The 20,451-nt window shown below is 38.8% G+C and overlaps 1 protein-coding gene across 2 annotated transcripts in view; it reads left to right on the top strand.

The window, feature by feature from the left end:
* Positions 1–20,451, top strand: part of ME1 (malic enzyme 1) — a 252,142-nt gene that overhangs the window by 86,515 nt on the left and 145,176 nt on the right. For both annotated transcript variants that reach the window (XM_043438919.1, XM_043438918.1), the window contains 2 exons: positions 17,003–17,078; positions 20,075–20,236. In XM_043438919.1, coding sequence (XP_043294854.1) covers positions 17,003–17,078; positions 20,075–20,236 — 238 coding nt within the window. The remainder of the gene's footprint in view (positions 1–17,002; positions 17,079–20,074; positions 20,237–20,451) is intronic.

The raw sequence follows: 20,451 nt of genomic DNA, 5'->3' as shown, positions 1-20,451 counted from the left end.
ATTTTTGTCCTTCCATTGCCAATAAAATGTTTGATAGGATATATGCATTTTCCCATAACAGTGAGAACAAAAGTGCTTCCCCCCACTTCCCTTCATTGCAGTTATTTGTAATTTTGGAAGGAAACCTGAGATACCAGCTTAGATGTGAGACTAAGCAATTATTCTATTTAATAGAATTTGCTAATTCAAACAGAATGAATCAGATGGATACTTGGCAAGCAATTGGTAGTAATGCAATTGTTTTTTGTATATACGAATCTACCATTCTATAACCGTTTCTCCATGTTTATCTATGCTCATTTTAGCTTCTGCTTCTTATCTCTGGGTATGTTTTTATTTTCCTCATTTTATGTCATATTTAAATAATTTTAGATTATCCTGTGAGATATATTTGATGTCTTTGCTCCTGCTTTCTTAGTAAAAGGGAGTTTAGAAGAAGCAAATATCATGTAAGGAAATGAACACAAGGTGGGTAAGATTGCCTTTTTCTGTGCAAAGTTAAATTGTCGACTTCCTTGTACCTTTTCTTTTCACCATCTAATATCTTGGAATAATGATAGTATAGACTGAGAAAGACCTGGATTTGTCAGCAGCTTTATTTCCTTAATTTTTAATATCACAGAAAACCTTAAACACATATTCTATGATTTTCTTAAACCTAACCATTTTGTTGGGTCAGCCAACTTGAACGAACTTTTTGGCTGACTCAATAATATTTAATAGCTTTTACAGATGCGAACCTTAATCATTTGTCTTTTATCTAAGTTTTTATTCTTGATTGAAATTTTAAAAATAAATACTCTTATACTCTTTGTAAGTATCCTATTTAAAAACTTAAATATTTTTAAAGATATTTAAAAACTGTTATCTTTTTCTCTTTATGTCTTCTCCACTACATCCTTTCAAAACTTTTCCTTTAGAGGTTTCCTTTTAAAACATTGAGTCATCTTTGCTGTCCTTTTAAGATTCTTTAAAAATCTATGATCACTTTAAATCTTATTAATTGACTGAAAATATGTAGGAATTTTGACATAATGACTGCCAGGTTTTGATCTGAGAAAGAGCACACTCCTTCCTCTCAAATTATTGTAAAAAAAATTGTTTTCTACGGCTTTCACTTCTAGAAGTAGTAGATATTCTTGCTGTTTCCTGATTTGACATTTTGCAATAAATGAGAATGTCCTTTCCCAGGGTGTTACGTATTGAACTCTCTTTTTCATTGACTGAGCATTCAGCATAGGATATATTTGTCTTGTTCCTATAAGTGATAGATAGTTATATATAAGGCCAAAGTTTGTGTATTTCCCTAATAATAGAGAATATATAACTTACATTTTATGAAATGGCTAAACCAGCATCCTTTATGGGAATGGCACCAGCCATATGAAGAGAGCTGCTGGTTCAGATCAGTTGGCATGGCCAGTGTAGAAGAACCTGTCATATTCTTAAAAATATTTTTATTTACGATGAATTTGTAATGATCACGATATTATCGGTTTGTACTGATGGATTGAACAAAAGGAAAAGTAGTCCATTGTTACGCTTGATGAAACATTCTTAAAAATGATCAACCGTGATAAAAATACATCCTTGTAACATTAATAATAATCAACATTTTTCAGCTTAGGAAATAGAAGGGTCATTTTTCTACCAATCATTCCAAATGGAAGATGTTATTTCCAGCTTAGGAACAAAAATATTACATTTATATGATGGCAGACTTTGCATTTATATAAAAGGGGAAAATGAGGTCATTGACTTGTTAGAAAAACTAAGGACTTGCTTTAAAAAAAAAAAAACTCATCAGCCAAAATTGTCTAAATAAAGGGTATTTTTTAAAGCATGACGCAAACGTATCTCAGTTCATTTCATTACATACTCAGAGTGCCTACGAGCTTGGTGTCAGGCATAAAAGTGAAAGTTCCAATGACATGTTCTCTGTGGTCTCCCAACACTCTGGTGGGTCTGTGACTGCCCACTTGTCATCCCTCATTTTTCTTTATGTAATGACCCAAATGACCTGATTCTTAACTATGTGCCTGAAAGCTCCAGGAAAGCTGGGGACAAAATTGACAGAAAATTCTATAAAGCGTATCTTATTATTATTATTTTTTATGGGGACTATTTTAAAAGTCTTTATTGAATTTATTACAGTATTGTTTCTGTTTTATGCTTCTGTTTTGTTATTTGGGCCACAAGGCAAGTGGAAACTTAGCTCCCTTACCAGGGATCAAACCCACACTTGCTGCTTTGGAAGGTGAAGTCCTAACCGCTGAACCACCAGGCAAGGCCCTATAAACTATATGTGTATATATAATTAAAAAAAATTTTTTTAAGGTCTGTTCTCTCTGAAAGGAGAGTTTCTCCATTCACATTTCCTGTAGTTGGAAAATTCTGTTGAAATCTCAGGATTGGAAAAACAATATCCTAGACACAGAGAATAGTGAGACACAGCTTACTATCATTCTGGATCAAATCTTCTTCTTTGTGAGTTACTGAAACTAGAAGAGTTAATTGCCCGACCTAGAGTTTTTTAGTTATGACTAAAACTTCTCATCCCATCCAATACCCTTCTAGAATATGGAGCTAAAAAGGTATGATATGGTTTACTCATTAAATGATTATATACTTCAGTTACATAAACTGTTGTCCTAAGCTGTGAGATCAACTTATGTAACTTTATTGTATTTTCATTCATTGTAGTATAATATTTAAGTAACTCCTTTGAAATCAGAGGACTAACTACAAGAAAAATGGAAAATGTATAGAGGCTAGAAAAGTAATAGAATTAATAATTAAATATTATTAATGCAAAGGACATGGAAAGAGAGAACCAAACTTATTAATATTTTTGAGCAAAATATTGCAACATGGTTTTTATGCTGTAGTTCTACTATTTTAAAGATTTGTTTCCTGGCAAAGAGAGAGTCAAGCCAAGAGGAATGTCACGAAAAGGAACATTAGTTCACAGTTCAGTTTGGTTCAGTCTCTCAGTCGTATCCGACTCTTTGCAACCCCATGGACTGCAGCATGCCAGGCTTCCCTGTCTATCACCAATTCCCAGAGTTTACTCAAACCCATGTCCTTGGAGTCAGTGATGCCATCCAACCATCTCATCCTCTGTCGTCCTCTTCTCCTCCCGCCTTCAATCTTTCCCAGCATCAGGGTCTTTTCCAGTGAGTCAGCTCTTTGCATCAGGTGGCCAAAGAATTGGAGCTTCAGCTTCAGCATCAGTCCTTCCAGTGAATATTCAGGACTGATAATTTTTATCTTTGTACTGTCCCATCCACTGTGTTTCTTCCTCTCATAAGTCTCAGACCTTCTTGTTTGGCAGTTGATTTACTTTCCCAATCCTCAACTCCCCTACCTTCATCATTAGCCCATGGCTTTTCTCTTTCATCATGACATATATTGAGCTGTTTGTGTTTAGATTGGCCCCAGACCTCTTTCCTGTGATAAGAAACCCTGACTGCACATGACCTGGTCACCTGGGCTCTACCTTGTCTACTCTCTTGCTGGTCAGCTGGCTGTAGATGCAAATGGTTTATAATACAGGGTAGCCCTTTGTACTAGTGTTTAGAACGAGTTTACATCTCACAGTAGTGTGGAAGGAGACTGCTCTAAGTGTCACAAAATCGGAGTCTTTGTCCTGCTTCTGCTACTAAGTAGCTGTCCAAGCTTGAGAAAAATCATTCTTCTGCTCAAAGAGAAATGTATTTATTTTTTCATTTCACTTCTCTCTTAAAGATGAGAAATAAAATCATTTCTTGAAAAAAGTCAAAATGTAGGAAAATTGCAAAGACTAATTACCTGTACCCATTGTTTGATTTTTTTTTAAAAATTAGGGACAACATTGAAGTCCCCTTTGGCCTCCAACCTACTCCCATTACCCTCACCCCTTCCTGAAGGCAGTTATTGACCTGAAATAAAATATCTTAAAATATCCATCATCCAGCATTAGATGAGACGAAAAGTAAGTTATAATGAGGTAGTTGTTATTATTTCTAAACTAAGCTGCAAAAAAAAAAAAAGGAATTATTTATTCTTCAAATGTATGGTTCATTTTTCTGCCCAAATATTCCTGTTTTCTCACATAGTATCTTAGAATGTTACTACACTATATCTGCATTTTTTTCAAAGAATACTGCCAGTGCTTTGTTTTGGAATTCTAAAAATCGAGTTATAATAGCTAGCAAGGTACCGCCATTTGGAAGAATATTACCTATCTTAGTAGTCACTTTTGATTTCTGGAAACTGTAGCCATCTCTGCTAAATAATGCTGTGCATTGATGATTTGGTCACGGAGTGACAACAGAGCTGGTCAGCGGTATGTGGATAGTCCTCTTGTATTTTCCCTGGCATCAAGCACTGTGTCATGTCTTTCATAAAATAAATATGAATTAATAATAAATATGGAATGAGCATCTTAATTTTACTTTTTAGTATACATACTGTTTGTTTCAGGGTTGTATTGCTGTGTCACAAATTACTACAAACTCTGCTGATTAAGACAACATCCATTTATTGGCTCAAAGTCCTGAAGGTCAGATTTGTGGCATGGTGTCGTTGGGTCTATGTTTGGGGTATCAGAAAGCCTAAATCATGGGATTGGCCAGACTGAGTACTCCTCTGGGGACCTACAGGAAAATCTACTCCCAAGGTGTCTGTTGTTGGCAGAATTCAGTTCCTGCGGTTGTAGGACTGAGGTCCCCGTTTCCATGCTGGCTGTCAGATGGAGAGTGCTCTCAGCTGCTGGACATAACTATTATTCCTTGCCACTTGCTGTCCTCTAAATTCACAGTCGTGCTTGGAGTCCTTCTCACTCCTTGAGCCTCTGACTTCCCCTTCTTTGAGCAGCTGGAGAAATTCTCTAAAGAAATCTTAAGAGTATGGAACCCCCTGGATAACCCGCCAGCCGTACTTTCCAATGTCATTTACTCAGAGTACAGTCCATGCACAGTCCTAGGGCTGATTCAGGATGTGAACATCAGGGGGGTGGGAAATCTTGGGACCATCTTAGAAATCTGTCTACCACACTAATTTTCACTCCTCAGGAGGACTGAGAATAAAAATAGAGTTTTAAATATTGTCTACAGTAAGCAAAATGAATTCACAAGATTATCATTGCAGAGCAAAATCAAATAGTTACGCAATGAAAAATGTCATGCATGTTAGCAGTGATAGGATATTATATATAAAACAAACACCTCAAAACTCTTACTTTTGGAAGTGGATGACCAGATGAAATTGGAAATATACCTTTCTCGTCTAACCTCAATTAAAAAGTTTTTTACTTTAATCATAAATTGGTGTTCAATCGGAAGGCCCCTGACTTTCCTCTGGGTCCTTCCTAACCTATAGACTCCATCTCATCCTAGTTTTATTTCTAAGTTAAACCAGAATGAAGCCCAAGGTGATTAAACCACCTTATTTACCTGATGTGATCTTATGATAATCTGTGATTCTTCCTCAGACGTAGTGGTTCTGAAGCTATCAGTTGCTTCTCTCATTATTTCTTAAGCCTTTTGCCATCATTAAAACCTATTGCCCCCAGGTTAACGCTAAGAATTCACATGCAGATCTGTTAGCAGCAAGTACTCCAAGTCCTAGAACTGGGCATTGGCTCTGGTACTGTACTTTTCCAGGGACTTTCCCCATAATTTGTGGTTCCTTTTGTCTGTTCCTTGGCCTTGTCATTTTCAGAAGACCCCCAAAATTATATACATCGACCACACAGCACCTGCGTGTTCTCTCGCCCAGATTTTTTGCTATAATGTTTTTCCCAACATTGGGTTGGCTAGTGCCAAATCATGTCTAAACTAATTTTCCCTTTTCTCCTGACTTACATGCTATAGCTCCTTGCTTCCTTCTTCTTTTTTTTTTTCCTATGAGCCATGCAGAATTCCTGACTTCAAGAGTTTATAATCTAATAGGACAAACATATAGGAAAGTGAAAAATTATATGACAATATGATAAAGTGTTATGTTACAGAAAAGCAGCAAGGGCCTGTGGGATTAGAGACATTCCAGCTCAGCCCGAATGTTGGTCAGGAAATATTTCCAAGAGGAGGTAACACTTGCATGGTCTGTGATAAGCAATTAGGAGCTGGCCTAGTGGGGAAGAGGAGCTGGGGGCATTGGAGGGAGGCCTAAATGAATCCTTTAAAGATGATCCAGAGTTGGAAACGAGATCGTCCTCAAGCTGAACTAGTTGAGCAGATGCCAAGAGGAAAGGATGGGACCAAAAATGGGAGATAAAGCTAACAGATCAGATATTCTGCAGACGTCTGCTGAAGCAAATTGAACCTTGAAAATGAGTCCAAGGATGGGAACAAAGCAGGGTCCCGAGACCTTCACCAGGCGTGAGAGTGAGAAAGAGAACTGTTGCTAGCCTGAAGAGTGCCAGCACTTAAGGGCTAAATAAGCCCTTAGGAGATGGTGAAAGAGACTAGGAAGTGGTCCGGGAGTGACAGCGTGAGGACAAACTGGGCTTGAGGACAGAGATCCTGGGGCCTTATTCACTGACGCATAGTGAATAATGGGAGGAGGTTTCTAGGTGGAGAGCTTAGAGCTGAAAGTCTCTATTTTGTCTTCCGAGTGAAAAATGATGTGTGAGTCTGATGAGCGTGTAGAGGGATGGGGATAGGGATGTAGCTCTTGTGGTCAGTCTCAGCGTAATCAATAGAAGGTCCTCACAGGCGTCATGCTGAATTATGAGGACCTGGCTGACGATGGGGAGGCCGTGAGGTTTTAGTGGATCTAACACGCTTGGTTGAGCTCCTGTCTCAAACAGCACTCTGCGGCAGGGCTTGAGGGAAAGAGGAGGCAGATGGATTGATTTAGATTTGGTGGTTTTCTGCAAGGGTGTGATGGAAAGAGCAGAAAGGCTAGGGAGTTAAGAATGGTTGGCAGAACAGATAAAATCTAGCTGAATAAAGAAGGACTTTCAATCAGCACAGACTGCTAATTTAGAGGAAAAAAATAAAAGTAGGGACCAAAAGACAAAAGATATTAATGAGGTCAAAGGGTAGTTATACCAGAAGAGGAGATATTTGAAGAAGTACGATATGGATTATTACATCCTCATATAACAGGCTGTACTGACATTTCAGATAGATTCAAAGAACCAGACCAGGCTTCCCTGGTGGTTCAGTGGTGAAGAGTCTGCCTGCCAGTTCAGGAGACACAGGCTCGATCCCTGGTCTGGGAGGATTCCACATGCCGTGGAGCAGCTAGGCCCGTGTACCACAAGTACTGAACCTGTATTCTAGAGCCCAAGAACCACAACTATGAACTCATGTGCTGCAACGACTGAAGCCTGTGTGCCCTAGAGCCCAGATTCTGCAACAAGAGAAGCTGTCGTAGTGAGAAGCCCGCCCACTGCAAGTAGAGAGTAGCCTCAGTTTGCCGCAACTGGAGAAAAACCCACACGGCAACAAAGACCCAGTACAGCCAAAAATAAACAAATAAATAGTAAAATTTTTAAAATAACAATAAACTGGAAAAAAAAGAACTGGACCAAACCAAAAAAAAATTAAAATGCAGGAACATGATTGATGAGGAAAGACTTTGTATAATTAAATGTATGAAATCTGATGGAAAAATCAACTTGTTTTACTATAAATACACGAAAAACAATGACAAAAGTGAAAGATAAGAAATTAAGAAACTAATTTATGCAATTATGATAAGCAAAGGGATAAAAGGGCTTCCCTGGTGGCTCAGATGGTAAAGAATCTGCCTGCAACTTGGGAGAACTGGTTTCAGTCCCTGGGTCGGGAAGATCCCCTTGAGGAAGGCATGGCAACCCACTCCAGGATTCTTGCCTGGAGAATCCCATGGACAGGGGAGCCTGGTGGGCTACAGTCCATGGGGTCGCAAAGAGCTGGACACTACTGAAGCGACTGAGAACGCACACATGCACGCAAAGGAATAAAAACCCTTCATCGGTAAAGGTGGGATCTAGGTTGGTATTTTCCCGGCAGCTGTGGATAATTGTAGCTTCTTTTTGCATTTCCATCACCAGTTTTTTCTGCTTCTCAACAATTAGAGCAGTAGTCAGGCTGCATCCTCTCTCTGCTTCATGCTCCTCCTGTCTCTGATTAAAAGGCCTGGGGGGCCCAGCAAAGGGTTTTGGAGCCTGGACGGAGTGGAGAGCAGCCTGGCTCAGGTGTGAGCCAAGCAGGTGGAAGGGAGGATCTGGTAGGAGAATGGTCCTGCACCGGGTGTCAGAGCCCCAGTGGGGCCATCTGTGGGGGAGGTCTGCCCACTTCAGAGACTGGAGCCTTGGCAAAGGAAATGGGGTGTGTATGCAGGGAGGATTGATTTCATACAAGAAGGCTGATCAAGTAAGGAAATGTATGAAGCATTATGGGAGTGCAGTTTCTTACTCTAGGAGAAGGTTGTCACAAATGGGAAAACCAAGGGGGAGAACACGAGGATGAATCCTGTGGTGGTGTTAGAATTGGAGGTATTAGTGTGAATTTATGGTTTGCAATGTATAGATAGATGAATGTATAGTTATAGAAATATATATGTGTGTGTATTCTGTATGCATGCATGCTTGCATGCTAGGTTGCTTTAGTCATGGCCGACTCTTTGTGATCCTATGGACTATAGCCCGCCATTCTTGTCCATGTGATTCTCCTAGCAAGAACACTGGAGTGGGTTGACATGCCCTCCTCCAGGTGATGTTCTCCAAGCAGGGATCGATCCTGTGTCTCTTACATCTCCTGCATTGGCAGACGGGTTCTTTACCTTTAGTGTTACCTGGGAAGGATGTAAGAAGTGTGTATGCACACACATATATTCTCTAATTCTCTCTGCTGAGTTGGCTTGGCAGCAGTGACACCCCAGTAACAAGGAGTACACTCAGCACTCAGATCTAAATGCTGCTCTCTGCCAGAAAAGGAATCAGAACTCCTTAGAAAAATTACTGATTCCAGGGCTGGGCCAGGATAAGCAAAAGATGAGCTTGGAACATCCTGTCCCACAAAATAAGGAAGTGCTCAAAGGATAATGGGGATGTGTCAAAAGGACATAGAAACCAGCTTGAAGAGGCTCCCACAGGCCAATTCTGGGACATTTTAAGCATTAAATAAATAATGTTTGCAACGGATTAGAACCTATTTAACGAAATGATAAACACAAGTCCACAGTGATATGAATAAATTAAAAATTGAATGGAGGAACAGGGTTTTTTCAGCTTTAAAGAATCTTCCCATAAGGTAATTGTTCATTACAAAGAGAAAAAAGGTCCCATTAATCAAATGATCAAAGTGAACATTATCAATAATGGGACAAAGCAGGAATGGCGCCACCTGAAAGGACGCAAGGAGAAGCAGCTAGAACCACTTCTGGGGTATTCTTGTACAAGATGAATAGTCTGAATGGGATCATGAGGAAACACCAGTCAAACCTACATCATAGAACAGTTTACAAAAACACTTGTAACTTCAAAAGCATTAAGGTCATGGGAAGTCAAGGAGAGACTGAGGAAATGTTTCAGACTGAAGAGGACCAAGGAACATGACAACCAAAATACAATGGACTCTTGTTATGAAGGAGGTATAGTGAAATGTGAATGATGTTTGAAGATTTCATGATAGCAGTGTATCAGTATTAATTTTCTGATTGTAATTATAATTATGTAGCAGAATATTTTGGAGAAGGAAATGGCAACTCCATTATTCTTGCTGAGAGAATCCTGTGGACAAAGGAGCCTGGTGGGCTCCTGTCTGTGGGGTCGCAGAGTCGGATGCAACTGAAGCGACTTAGCATGTGTGCACGCATTGGAGAAGGACCTGGCAACCTACTGCAGTATTCTTGCCTGGAGAATCCCAGGGAAGGAGGAGCTTGGTGGGCTGCCGTCTATGGGGTTGCACAGAGTTGGACACGACTGAAGCGACTTAGCAGCAGCAGCAGTAGCAGAATATTTTTGTTTGTAATGCACTGAATTATTTGGTAATGATGAGGGATCATGTTGGCTACTTAGCTTGCAAATACTTCAGGAAAAAAACAATTTTTTGTCATATATTTAGAAGACTTCTTTTAAGCATTTTCTGAAGGAGAGACTAATATTAATCCATGCATTTTAAAAAACAACAAAATTGAAGTATATTTGGTTTACAGTATTGTGTTAATTTCTGCTTTACAACAAAGTGATTCAGTTATGAACACGTATTCTTTTTCATATTCTTTTCCATTATGATTTATCACAGAATACTGGCTATAGTTTCCTGTGCTATACAGTAGGACCTTGTTGTTTATCCAGTCTGTATATAATAGTTTGTACCTGCTAATCCCAAACTCCCTATCTTCCCCTCCCCCAATCCTTCCCTCTTGACAACCACAAGTCTGTTCTCTATGTCTGTGAGTCTGGTTCTGTTTTGTAGATATGTTCATTTGTGTCATATTTTAGGTTCCACATGTAAGTGATATCATATAGTACTTGTTTTTCTCTTTCTGACTTAATTTTGTCTAGTATGATAATCTCTAGGTCCATCCATTGGATGGTGCAAATGACATTATTTCATTCTTTTTTAAGGCTGAGTAATATTTCATTGTGTGTGTGTGTATTGTGTGTGTATGCTCCGTTGTGTCTGACTTTTTGCAACCCCTTGGACTATAGCCCACCAGGCTCCTCTGTCGATGGGATTTTCCAGGCAAGAATATGGGAATGGATTGCCATTTTCTCCTCCAGGGCATCTTCCCAATCCAGGGATTGAACACATGTCTTTTGTGTCTCCTGCACTGGCAGATTTTTCCCACTGCATTACCTGGGAAGTCCGTGTGTGTGTGTGTGTGTGTGTGTGTGTGTGTGTATTCATCTGTCAGTGGACATTTAGGTTGTTTCTATATCTTGGCTATTGTGACTCGTGCTGTTGATGTTGTATCTTTTCAAATTATAGTTTTGTTTTGATATATGCCCGGGAGTTGAATTGCTGGACCGTGTGATATTTTTATTTTTAGCTTTCTGAGGAACCGCTAGACTGTTTTCCATAGGGACTGCACCCATTTATATTTCCATCGACAGTATAGGAGGGTTCCCTTTTCTCCACACCCTCTCCCACATTTGTTACTTGTAGACGTTATAATGATGGCCATTCTGACCTGTGTGAGTTGGTACCTCATTGTAGTTTTAATTTGCATTTCACTAATAATTAATGATGATGAGCGTCTTTTCATGTGCCTATATTTTCTTGTTCCAACCTTTCTTAACATTGTCCTCCCGTGACTTCCTGTGGCTTCAGAAACACTAGTTGTCTTAGATTTTTTTTGCAAGGACTCTTGTTAGTCATCCTAATCTTCTAGAAGAGGTATAATTTGTAATATTTCCTCCTTGACCTTCTCTTCTTTCTCTTTTATTCCTTTCAACTCCAGGCATATGATTATTAACTCTGCATCTTTATCCTAGGTCTCTCCTGATAAGAAACTTCATTTTACCTGAATTAGCTGGTAAAGAATCTGCTTGCAACGCAGGAGACCCTGGTTCAATTCCTGGGTCAGGAAGATCCCCTGGAGAAGGGATAGGCTACCCACTCCAGTATAATGGGGCTTCCCTGGTGACTCAGATGATAAAGAATCTGCCTGCAATGTGGGAGACCTGGGTTCAGTCCTTGGCTTGGGAAGATCCCCTGGAGAAAGGCTTGGCAACACCCTCCAGTATTCTTGCCTGGAGAATCCCCATGGACAGAGGAGCCTGACTGGCTACAGTTCATAGGGTTGGGAAAAGTCAGGCATGATTGAGCACGGCACAACACAGCTTTTGTGGGCACATTTCTTTTCTCATTAGCCCAGACCTGCTGGAGTAACTCAACTTTAAGTTAGCTACTGGGGCTCACTAATGCAAATTCAAATTTTGTGAAAAGAACAGGGTCTAAATTTCTTCGGCTTCTGTAGGAGAGCATTACTATTGAAAAGTGTAGAATGATTGCTTCCTCCTCTGGGTCAGGAGCAGTCATGAATTCATTTCCATAAGGAATATAAGTCTGGTTACCACAGAAAGTTGCATGTTAGAAATGAACTCTATTTTGATATGAAATTAATTTCATTAGAGATGTTATGTGAGACAACATGAAGTAAGAATCTTATCTAACAGATCTGTTTGAGAGTGGAATATATACAATATCAGAGGTTATGAGAAAAGTTTGAAGTGCGTATCTGAGAAAAAATGATCTGCATTTTTAAATTGTCTCAGTTCTAACATGAAATAGACACAATAGTATGAATATTTTAATTGGCATGGTTAATATGCTTTGAATCAAGATTAAGCATTTTAAACAAATTGATGAATTAAGAACTTGGACCAAGAATGTATGTTTATTGTAATCCCATTCATTAAAAAATATCATTGACAGATTATTTTCTTGTCTGAACTTTTCATTTTATGAATGTATATATTTATGTATGTTGAGATTAATGTTTCATTTCCAGTTTTTATACCAGGAAGCATGAGTCTTTGCTGACACACTTTTGGACATCTTATTAAATTTCTCATCAAGGAGACATTCCAGGAAGTTTTACAAATTATTCTATCAAAATGCTAGACTTTGGTGGGACATTACAGATTCTTCATTTTTTGAGCTTTCTCCAAAAGTAAGCACTTTTGCATAAATGAATCTGCTCAGTGCAAGAGATTACAAGTGTCCAGATGGCTCTTTCACTGAAGTTGCACTCACATGTTTGTACAATAAACTTGGGCATTTAACCGATGCAAATTTTAGTATATTCATTTTCCCTCTCGTTTAAAACAAAGATGCTGTTTCCTGAGACCACTGTTACTTGGAAAACCTTGGCTATCTAACAGGTTCCCAAGAAACATTATTTAATGTACATTGCCAAGAACATTTTAGCTAATTCAACAGCATTGCCTTCTTTGTCCAAATATATTTCCTATAAATGTGACAGTTATTTATTGAGACCTTGTTGATTGCATATTTGGATATGACAGGGTTCCAAAAGAAATATATAATTTATAATGAGCTTATAATCATTCTGGAGAAGGAAAATAACTTCGTATGAAACAGCAAAAAGTAAATAGGAAAGGATGTAATTTAGTGCCAACTTGGTAAATTAATATTTTTGTTGAATCAGATGGTCATCAGTCATCTGCTTGTGTTACTTACTATCATAATATAATTTTGGATTACTCAAGTCAGTATAAGTCTGGGTTTGCTTCATGTTTTCTGAACTTAAAAACTTTTTTTTTTTTTAATTTGGAAGGTTTGTTTTTTTCAGCGCTTTGACGTCAGCACATATTGTTGGACACGTACTATGTGCCAATATAGACATCGGGCTTATAAATAGGAGCAAAACAGAGTCTCTCTACTTAAGGAACTTGCTGCTTTGTGTGTATAAGTGTCCTGGATGGTGGGGGGGGGGGTGTGTGTGGGCAGTGCCAGGGAGGAGACAGATGGCCAACATATAAGAAAATAGGTAAGGGAGCTTCAGAGACATAAAGGTATATGACAATGGTAAAAATACTCCAGTGGAGGTGCTTGGACTGCTGTTATCAGGAGTCCTGTCTGAGGAACTCCAGTTTGAGTTGGGGCCTGAGTGATGAGAGGGCTTAGGTACCTAGTTATATTTACAGTTTGGAGCCCCAGGGAGTGGTCTTGGTGGAAGACAGATATCTGAAAATCTTCACTGTGGATGCGACCCTGAAAGCCAGGTCAGTCACAGTTGGGATATTGAAGAGGGTGAGAGTTGAGAGCTGACCTTTGTCTTTATCAGATGTCTGTAAGCAGTGACTTTGGGAAGAGCTGTTTTGGGGGAGAAGTGAGGAGGAAAAGCCTAATAGTGAAAAGAGACTGGGAGGTAAGGATATGAAGGCAGTAAGAACATACACGTCTTTGTGGGGTTTTGCTCTGAAGGAGACAGAGTAGAAGGGTGGTGGCCTTAAACAGTTGTTCAGATTGTGTATTTGTTGTGTGTGCCTCTCTGCATTTGAGTCGGATTTAAGGATACTACAGCAAAACTTGTAAGTAAAGTTAATGTTGCCAAAATCTTGACACCCCCCCCCGCCCCCCGCCGTCCACTGGTGCTGAATGAAAATGCCGAAACAGAGTTTGGAAGAAATAGAAAAATGGCTTTATCTTTTCTTGGCAAAGTGGAATGCACAGCAGACTAGCACCTCGAGGACTGTGCTCCCCATTTCTGGGAATAGAGAGAGGTTATATCCCAGGGCTTGTAGTCTGTGGATAGGTGATAAGGCTCAAAGCAATGAAGATCTTGTATTTTGTTTTTCCTTTTGCAAAGTTTCAAAGTGGCCACAGCTGAGATCATGCAGCTCAGCAACTGGGTCTAGTGTCCCTGAAGTTATCAGCCCGTGACCTTCTTTCTGAAATGCTATCAGAATGGTACAACAGAGTGAAGGGGGAGAAGAATGCCAGGTGCAGAGTGTAATCTATATGGAGTCAGAGAGTAATTATTAATAGCTTTGTGAAGGACAAGTCTAGCTACAAGTGTTTGTTAGTAGTAACAGCTAAAGAATAACCAAGATTGTTTAACTCTTGCAGGCCTGTTTGACTGGTATGTGCCAAAGACTGTTCACTCATTTATGTTTTTGCTGCAATATTAAGACATCTGCACATGTTTTACTTTAATTTTTAAAGTTCCTTGTTAAGCTTTCATAGGAATTGGGAGGCCATAGCAGAGCACTGTTAAAGACTGAGAGTTAAAACTGAGAGTGAAGAACAGAGTTAGAAACAGCTGAGACCACAAAGCAAAGAGTCAAGTGAAGCTGAGCTCTGGGAGTAGGGTTTGCAGCAAAGGGTTTATTGCAGGAAGCCAAACAAAGGAGTGGGGGTAGGCTTGGTCTTTGAGTTGGTGTTTTTAAAGGGGAAGAACAGAGGCTGGGGTCAGTCATCATCTTACGTTTAACTACATTCCTTAATCATGGTTTCCAGTGTCAGGATGCTTCTGATTTGGATTCTGTGGCCAGGTGGTCTGTGGCTTGGGGGTCTGTTAGCTCTTCTTGCCTTAGAGAAACAATCCAAGGTTGTGTGTTCATAATGTTATCTATAATAGCAATGATGTTATCTTTAATACATCAACGATGATATCAACAACAGCAATTTTAGTGCCTTAAGGACGTTAACAACATTAATTTTAGCATCTGACTTGAATTGATTGAGGATTGAGGGGACAAGAAAGAATAAAGTTTTGGATAGAGGGATTAGTCGTAAACTTGGTTTGGGGGGGACTCAGTATCAGGGTTTCACAGGTAATTTTCACATGAAAGGCCTGCTCAGCATGTGTTTGTCACTTCAGCCCACTCCTATAGGTGGTCCCCTCTTCACACTGTAAATATGTAATAATGGAATATATAGTGAAATGCCTCTGCACATATGCTTCATGCTCGTTTTCAAAGTGCTTTTACATGTATTATCTTATTTAATGAAGACTGTAAATTAATCTATGGGAGAAATGATAATACTATTTAAACTATGTATAAAAACTGGGAATGTTAAAAATACTTAAGAATATGTGTTATAAGGATTAACCTGCCTTTATTGTAGATGTCAATATATTGTTTAATATGATAACTAATAATATTGCAAGTAATAACCTTACTTATAAGATTCCTGTCCCTTATTTGTTTAAGGAAATAATTTTGGTAAACATTACTGATAAAAATGGAAATACATTTAATGGCTTTGATAAAAATTATAGGTAAAAATGGAGATATAGTTCAGTTCAGTTCAGTTGCTCAGTCGTGTCTGGCTCTTTGCAACCCCTTGAATCGCAGCACGCCAGGCCTCCCTGTCCATCACCAACTCCTGGAGTCCACCCAAACCCATGTCCATCGAGTCGGTGATGCCATCCAACCATCTCATCTTCTGCCGTCCCCTTCTTCTACTGCCCTCAATCTTTCCCAGCATCAGGGTCTTTTCAAATGAGTCAGTTCTTCGCATCAGGTGGCCAAAGTATTGGAGTTTTAGCTTCAACATCAGTCCTTCCAATGAACACCCAGGACTGATCTCCTTTAGGATGGACTGGTTGGATCTCCTTGCAGTCCAAGGGACTCTCCAGAGTCTTCTCCAACACCACAGTTCAAAAGCATCAATTCTTTGGCACTCAGCTTTCTTTATAGCCCCAATGTTCACATCCATACATGACTACTGGAAAAACCATAGCCTTGACTAGATGGACCTTTGTTGGCAAAGTAATGTCTCTGCTTTTTAATATACTGTCTAGGTTGGTCATAACTTTCCATTCAAGGAGTAAGCGTCTTTTGATTTCATGACTGTAATCACCATCTGCAGTGATTTTGGAGCCCAGAAAAATAAAGTCAGCCACTGTTTCCACTGTTTCGTCATCTATTTGCCATGAACTGACGGGACCAGATGCCATGATCTTAGTTTTCTGAATGTTGAGCTTTAAGCCAACTTTTTCACTCTCCTCTTTCACTTTCATCAAAAGGCTCTTTAGTTCTTCTTCACTTTCTGCCATAAGGGTGGTGTCATCTGCATATCTGACGTTATTGATATTTCTCCCGGCAATCTTGATTCCAGCTTGTGCTTCTTCCAGCCCAGCGTTTCTCATGATGTACTCTGCATATAAGTTAAAGAAGCAGGGTGACAATATACAGCCTTGATGTACTCCTTTTCCTATTTGGAACTAGTCTGTTGTTCCATGTCCAGTTCTAACTGTTGCTTCCTGACCTGCATACAGGTTTCTCAAGAGGCAGGTCAGGTGGTCTGGTATTCCCATCTCTTTCAGAATTTTACACAGTTTATTGTGATCCACAGAGTCAAAGGCTTTGGCATAGTCGTTAAAGCAGAAATAGATGTTTTTTTAGAACTCTCTTGCTTTTTTGATGATCCAGCAGATGTTGGCAATTTGATCTCTGGTTCCTCTGCCTTTTCTAAAACCAGCTTGAAGATATAAAACCAGCTTGGAGATATAGTAAATGGATTTAAAAATTAAAAAAAAATGTTCCTGATAGTTTGACAAGTCTGAAGTAAATTAAAATTACTCTTTTTTTCTTTCCTGTCAGAGGTCTCTTTATTAGTATCCATGACCGAGGACATATTTCTTCCGTTATTAATGCATGGCCAGAAGATGTCATCAAGGTAAGTTAGTTACCACTTTTTTTCCACTGTGGCACATTTGTTCTTTTTCCTGTCCCATAACATACTGACCCTTTTCACAATACTAGGTAGTGGTAGCATTCTCTAGCTTTTCAATTTACATCCCATTGGTTTTTGCATAGTGGATTAATTTATCCTGATACCATCTAGATTCTAAGTTTTCCCTTTATTTCTGCCAAATTTTTTAGTATTTCTTTATTTATTGTAAGTGATGATAAGTGTTGAAAAATGTTGACGTAGTACCTGAATTTCTTTAAGCAAACTCTTATTTCTTCTGTAATTGATCATCTACTTAGAAGAATCAATGTGGGCAAAAAAACATCTGTTAATTCATTTTCTTTGTCATGGTAACCTCAAGTATCTCATGGGACTTCCTCTGGGAGAGAGGAAGCTAATGAAAACAGAATAACAGTTGTATCTGACATTTGGTAGCTTTCTGAGTGAGACACTTTATCTAGATTAACTCAGGTATTTAGTATCATGGTAATTCCATGAGGAAAGGAAGGCCCAGGTGGATTACACAGTAGTATGTGGTGGTTGTGGGAACTGAATGCTGGTGTCTCAAGTTGCCTCCTCCAAAACAGCGTAACATAATGACCCTTTGTAATGAGACGTGGAAAATTTGACAGAGATCAGCTTTATGCAATATGCAAATATAATTTTCACCCTCCTCTCCCATGTATTTACTTTTAAGGCAGTTCTTTAAGAGCTGCATAATATAGGTGAATAGAAAACTAAATGAAAAGGTCTCAAAAAATTTTGTATATATTCTGCACTATTGTGTGGTAGAAAAAGTAAACACTCAGGTCTTGGTTCTTTGACATTAACCAGATAAATCACCTGAGGCAAATTATTTCAGTTTTCTGATCTTCAGAGGGATAGAAGAGGGACAGAAAATAAGAGGGATAGACTGAATATACTCAAAATTCCCCTTTACTTCTAAAATGCTATGATTCTGTTCATTAGTCCTTATGATAATAATAGTATTAATGCCTACAGTTTTTTTGAGAATTTGTAATGTATCAGGTACTGTGGTAAGTTCTTGTATATCATGATTTCATTGTATTGAATCATCAGTTCAGTTCAGTCTCTCAGTCGTGTCCGACTCTTTGCAACCCCATGGACTGCAGCACTCCAGGCCTCCCTGTCCATCACCAACTCCTGGAGTTTACTCAAACTCATGTCCACTGAGTCGGTGATGCCATCCAACCATCTCATCCTCTGTCGTCCCCTTCTCCTCCCGCCTTCAGTCTTTCCCAACATCAGGATCTTTTCAAATGAGTCAGTTCTTCACATCAGGTGGCCAAAGTATTGGAGTTTTAGCTTCGACATCAGTCCTTCTAATGAACACCCAGGACTGATCTCCTTTAGGATGGACTGGTTGGATCTCCTTGCAGTCCAAGGGACTCTCCAGAGTCTTCTCCAACACCACAGTTCAAAAGCATCAATTCTTCAGTGCATAGCTTTCTTTACAGTCCAGCTCTCCCATCCATACATGACTACTGGAAAAACCACAGCCTTGACTAGACGGACCTTTGTTGGCAAAGTAATGTCTCTGCTTTTTAATATGCTATCTAGGTTGGTCATAACTTTGCTTCCAAGGATTAAGTGTCTTAATTTCCTGGCCTTCCATCACCAGTCACATCCACAACTGGGTGTTGTTTTTGCTTTGGCTCCGTCTCTTCATTCTTTCTGAAATTATTTCTCCACTGATCTCCAGTAGCATATTGGGCACCTACCGACCTGAAGAGTTCATCTTTCAGTGTCCTATGTTTTTGCCTTTTCATCCTGTTCATGGGGTTCTCAAGTAAGAATACTGCAGTGGTTTGCCATTCCCTTCTTCAGTGTTGAGTCATAGATCTATTCAAGTGACTCTTCTTGTTGATCGTTTTCTATGTGCCACGTGCTGTGCTAGGTGTTGGTGTACGGTGGTGAGCAAAACACAGTTGGTTCCTAATGTCATGCATCTACTCTGAAAAGTACCTTTTTTAATTCCCATTTTTATACATAGGAAACAGAAGCTTTAACTCATCAGTTTATCCAAAGTCAAATAACTGACATTTTATTCTAGGCTCAATGGATATGACAGGTGTAGTAGTTTGTAGCAAATCTAATAAATTTTGTCTCACAAAATTGGTTTTGCTTAAATTCATATAATGGCCGTGAATTACAGAATAAAGATGATAGATCCATTAATTTCGATAAAGACAACAAATTACTTAGGATTAAAATCTCCACGTGATTAAAATGCATGCTTTTTAGATATGAAAACAAACTGAAATTAGAAATAAACTATAATAAACTTAGATTAGAAATAAACTAAAAAAAAAAAAAACCAATGTCTAGTAATACTCTACTGTTAAGAATAGCAATAGACCATTAAGAAGAGCAATAGACCGTTCTTGGTAAAATAGTATCCAGTGTAATAAGAGTTAAAGAGGATGAATCAGCATTGTTGTGAAATTAGGAGGATACATAAACTAAAGATCAGAGCATTGGGGACTCCTCAGCAATTATGTGCTATTAAATCATGGGCTCTCCTCTAATGGTATTCAAAATGGATGTGAATAGTTTGCAAGCTGTCGTAAGTTTCACTTTATTTCCCAGTTTGAGCTTTTTATTTACCTGTACTCTGCCCATGTACTCCTCCTGATTGAAGACTGAGTTCTTTGAGTTCTTTGAATCTTTAGGGGCATACCTTGTCTTTTTATTTTTAAACAATCAAATTGATCATATGTATATATTTTACAAATACATTTAAAATACATGTTTTCAATTTATTCTCCCCACTCTTCTACACTTAATGATTATAGAAAATCGTTTCCATCATTTTTGATCATATAAAATCATGTCCATCATTTATGTTTTCTGACAGCTTAGTATTTCGTTGCATAAATATTTAACTTCAGAAATAGAGAGTAGGAACTGTGCCCCAGGATTTGCAAACATCTATTAATATATTTTTCTTTTTATTTGAGGCTATTGTGGTGACTGATGGAGAACGTATTCTTGGCTTGGGAGACCTTGGCTGTAATGGAATGGGCATCCCCGTGGGTAAACTGGCTCTGTATACAGCTTGTGGAGGGATGAACCCACAACAATGTTTGCCTGTCATGCTGGACGTGGGAACGGAAAATGAGGTAAACACCTTAAGTCTGTAACAGCTACACACCTTAAAAAGTAGTACCATTCCTGCATTTTGAATTACTTTAGAAACCTCATGAAATTCATCTTTTTCATTTTGATTCCTTCTCTCTCCTCAAACGCATCCTTCAACTCTTATAAGAAAAATTACTCATTCTCTTTTCCTTTCCTTTTCTTCTTTTCTATAATGTGAATAATCTTTTATCAGCTT

The sequence above is a fragment of the Cervus canadensis genome, chromosome 20 (assembly GCF_019320065.1).
Source record: "Cervus canadensis isolate Bull #8, Minnesota chromosome 20, ASM1932006v1, whole genome shotgun sequence".
In the NCBI taxonomy this organism is placed as follows: domain Eukaryota; kingdom Metazoa; phylum Chordata; class Mammalia; order Artiodactyla; family Cervidae; genus Cervus; species Cervus canadensis.
This window is presented reverse-complemented; position numbering and strand designations above follow the sequence as displayed.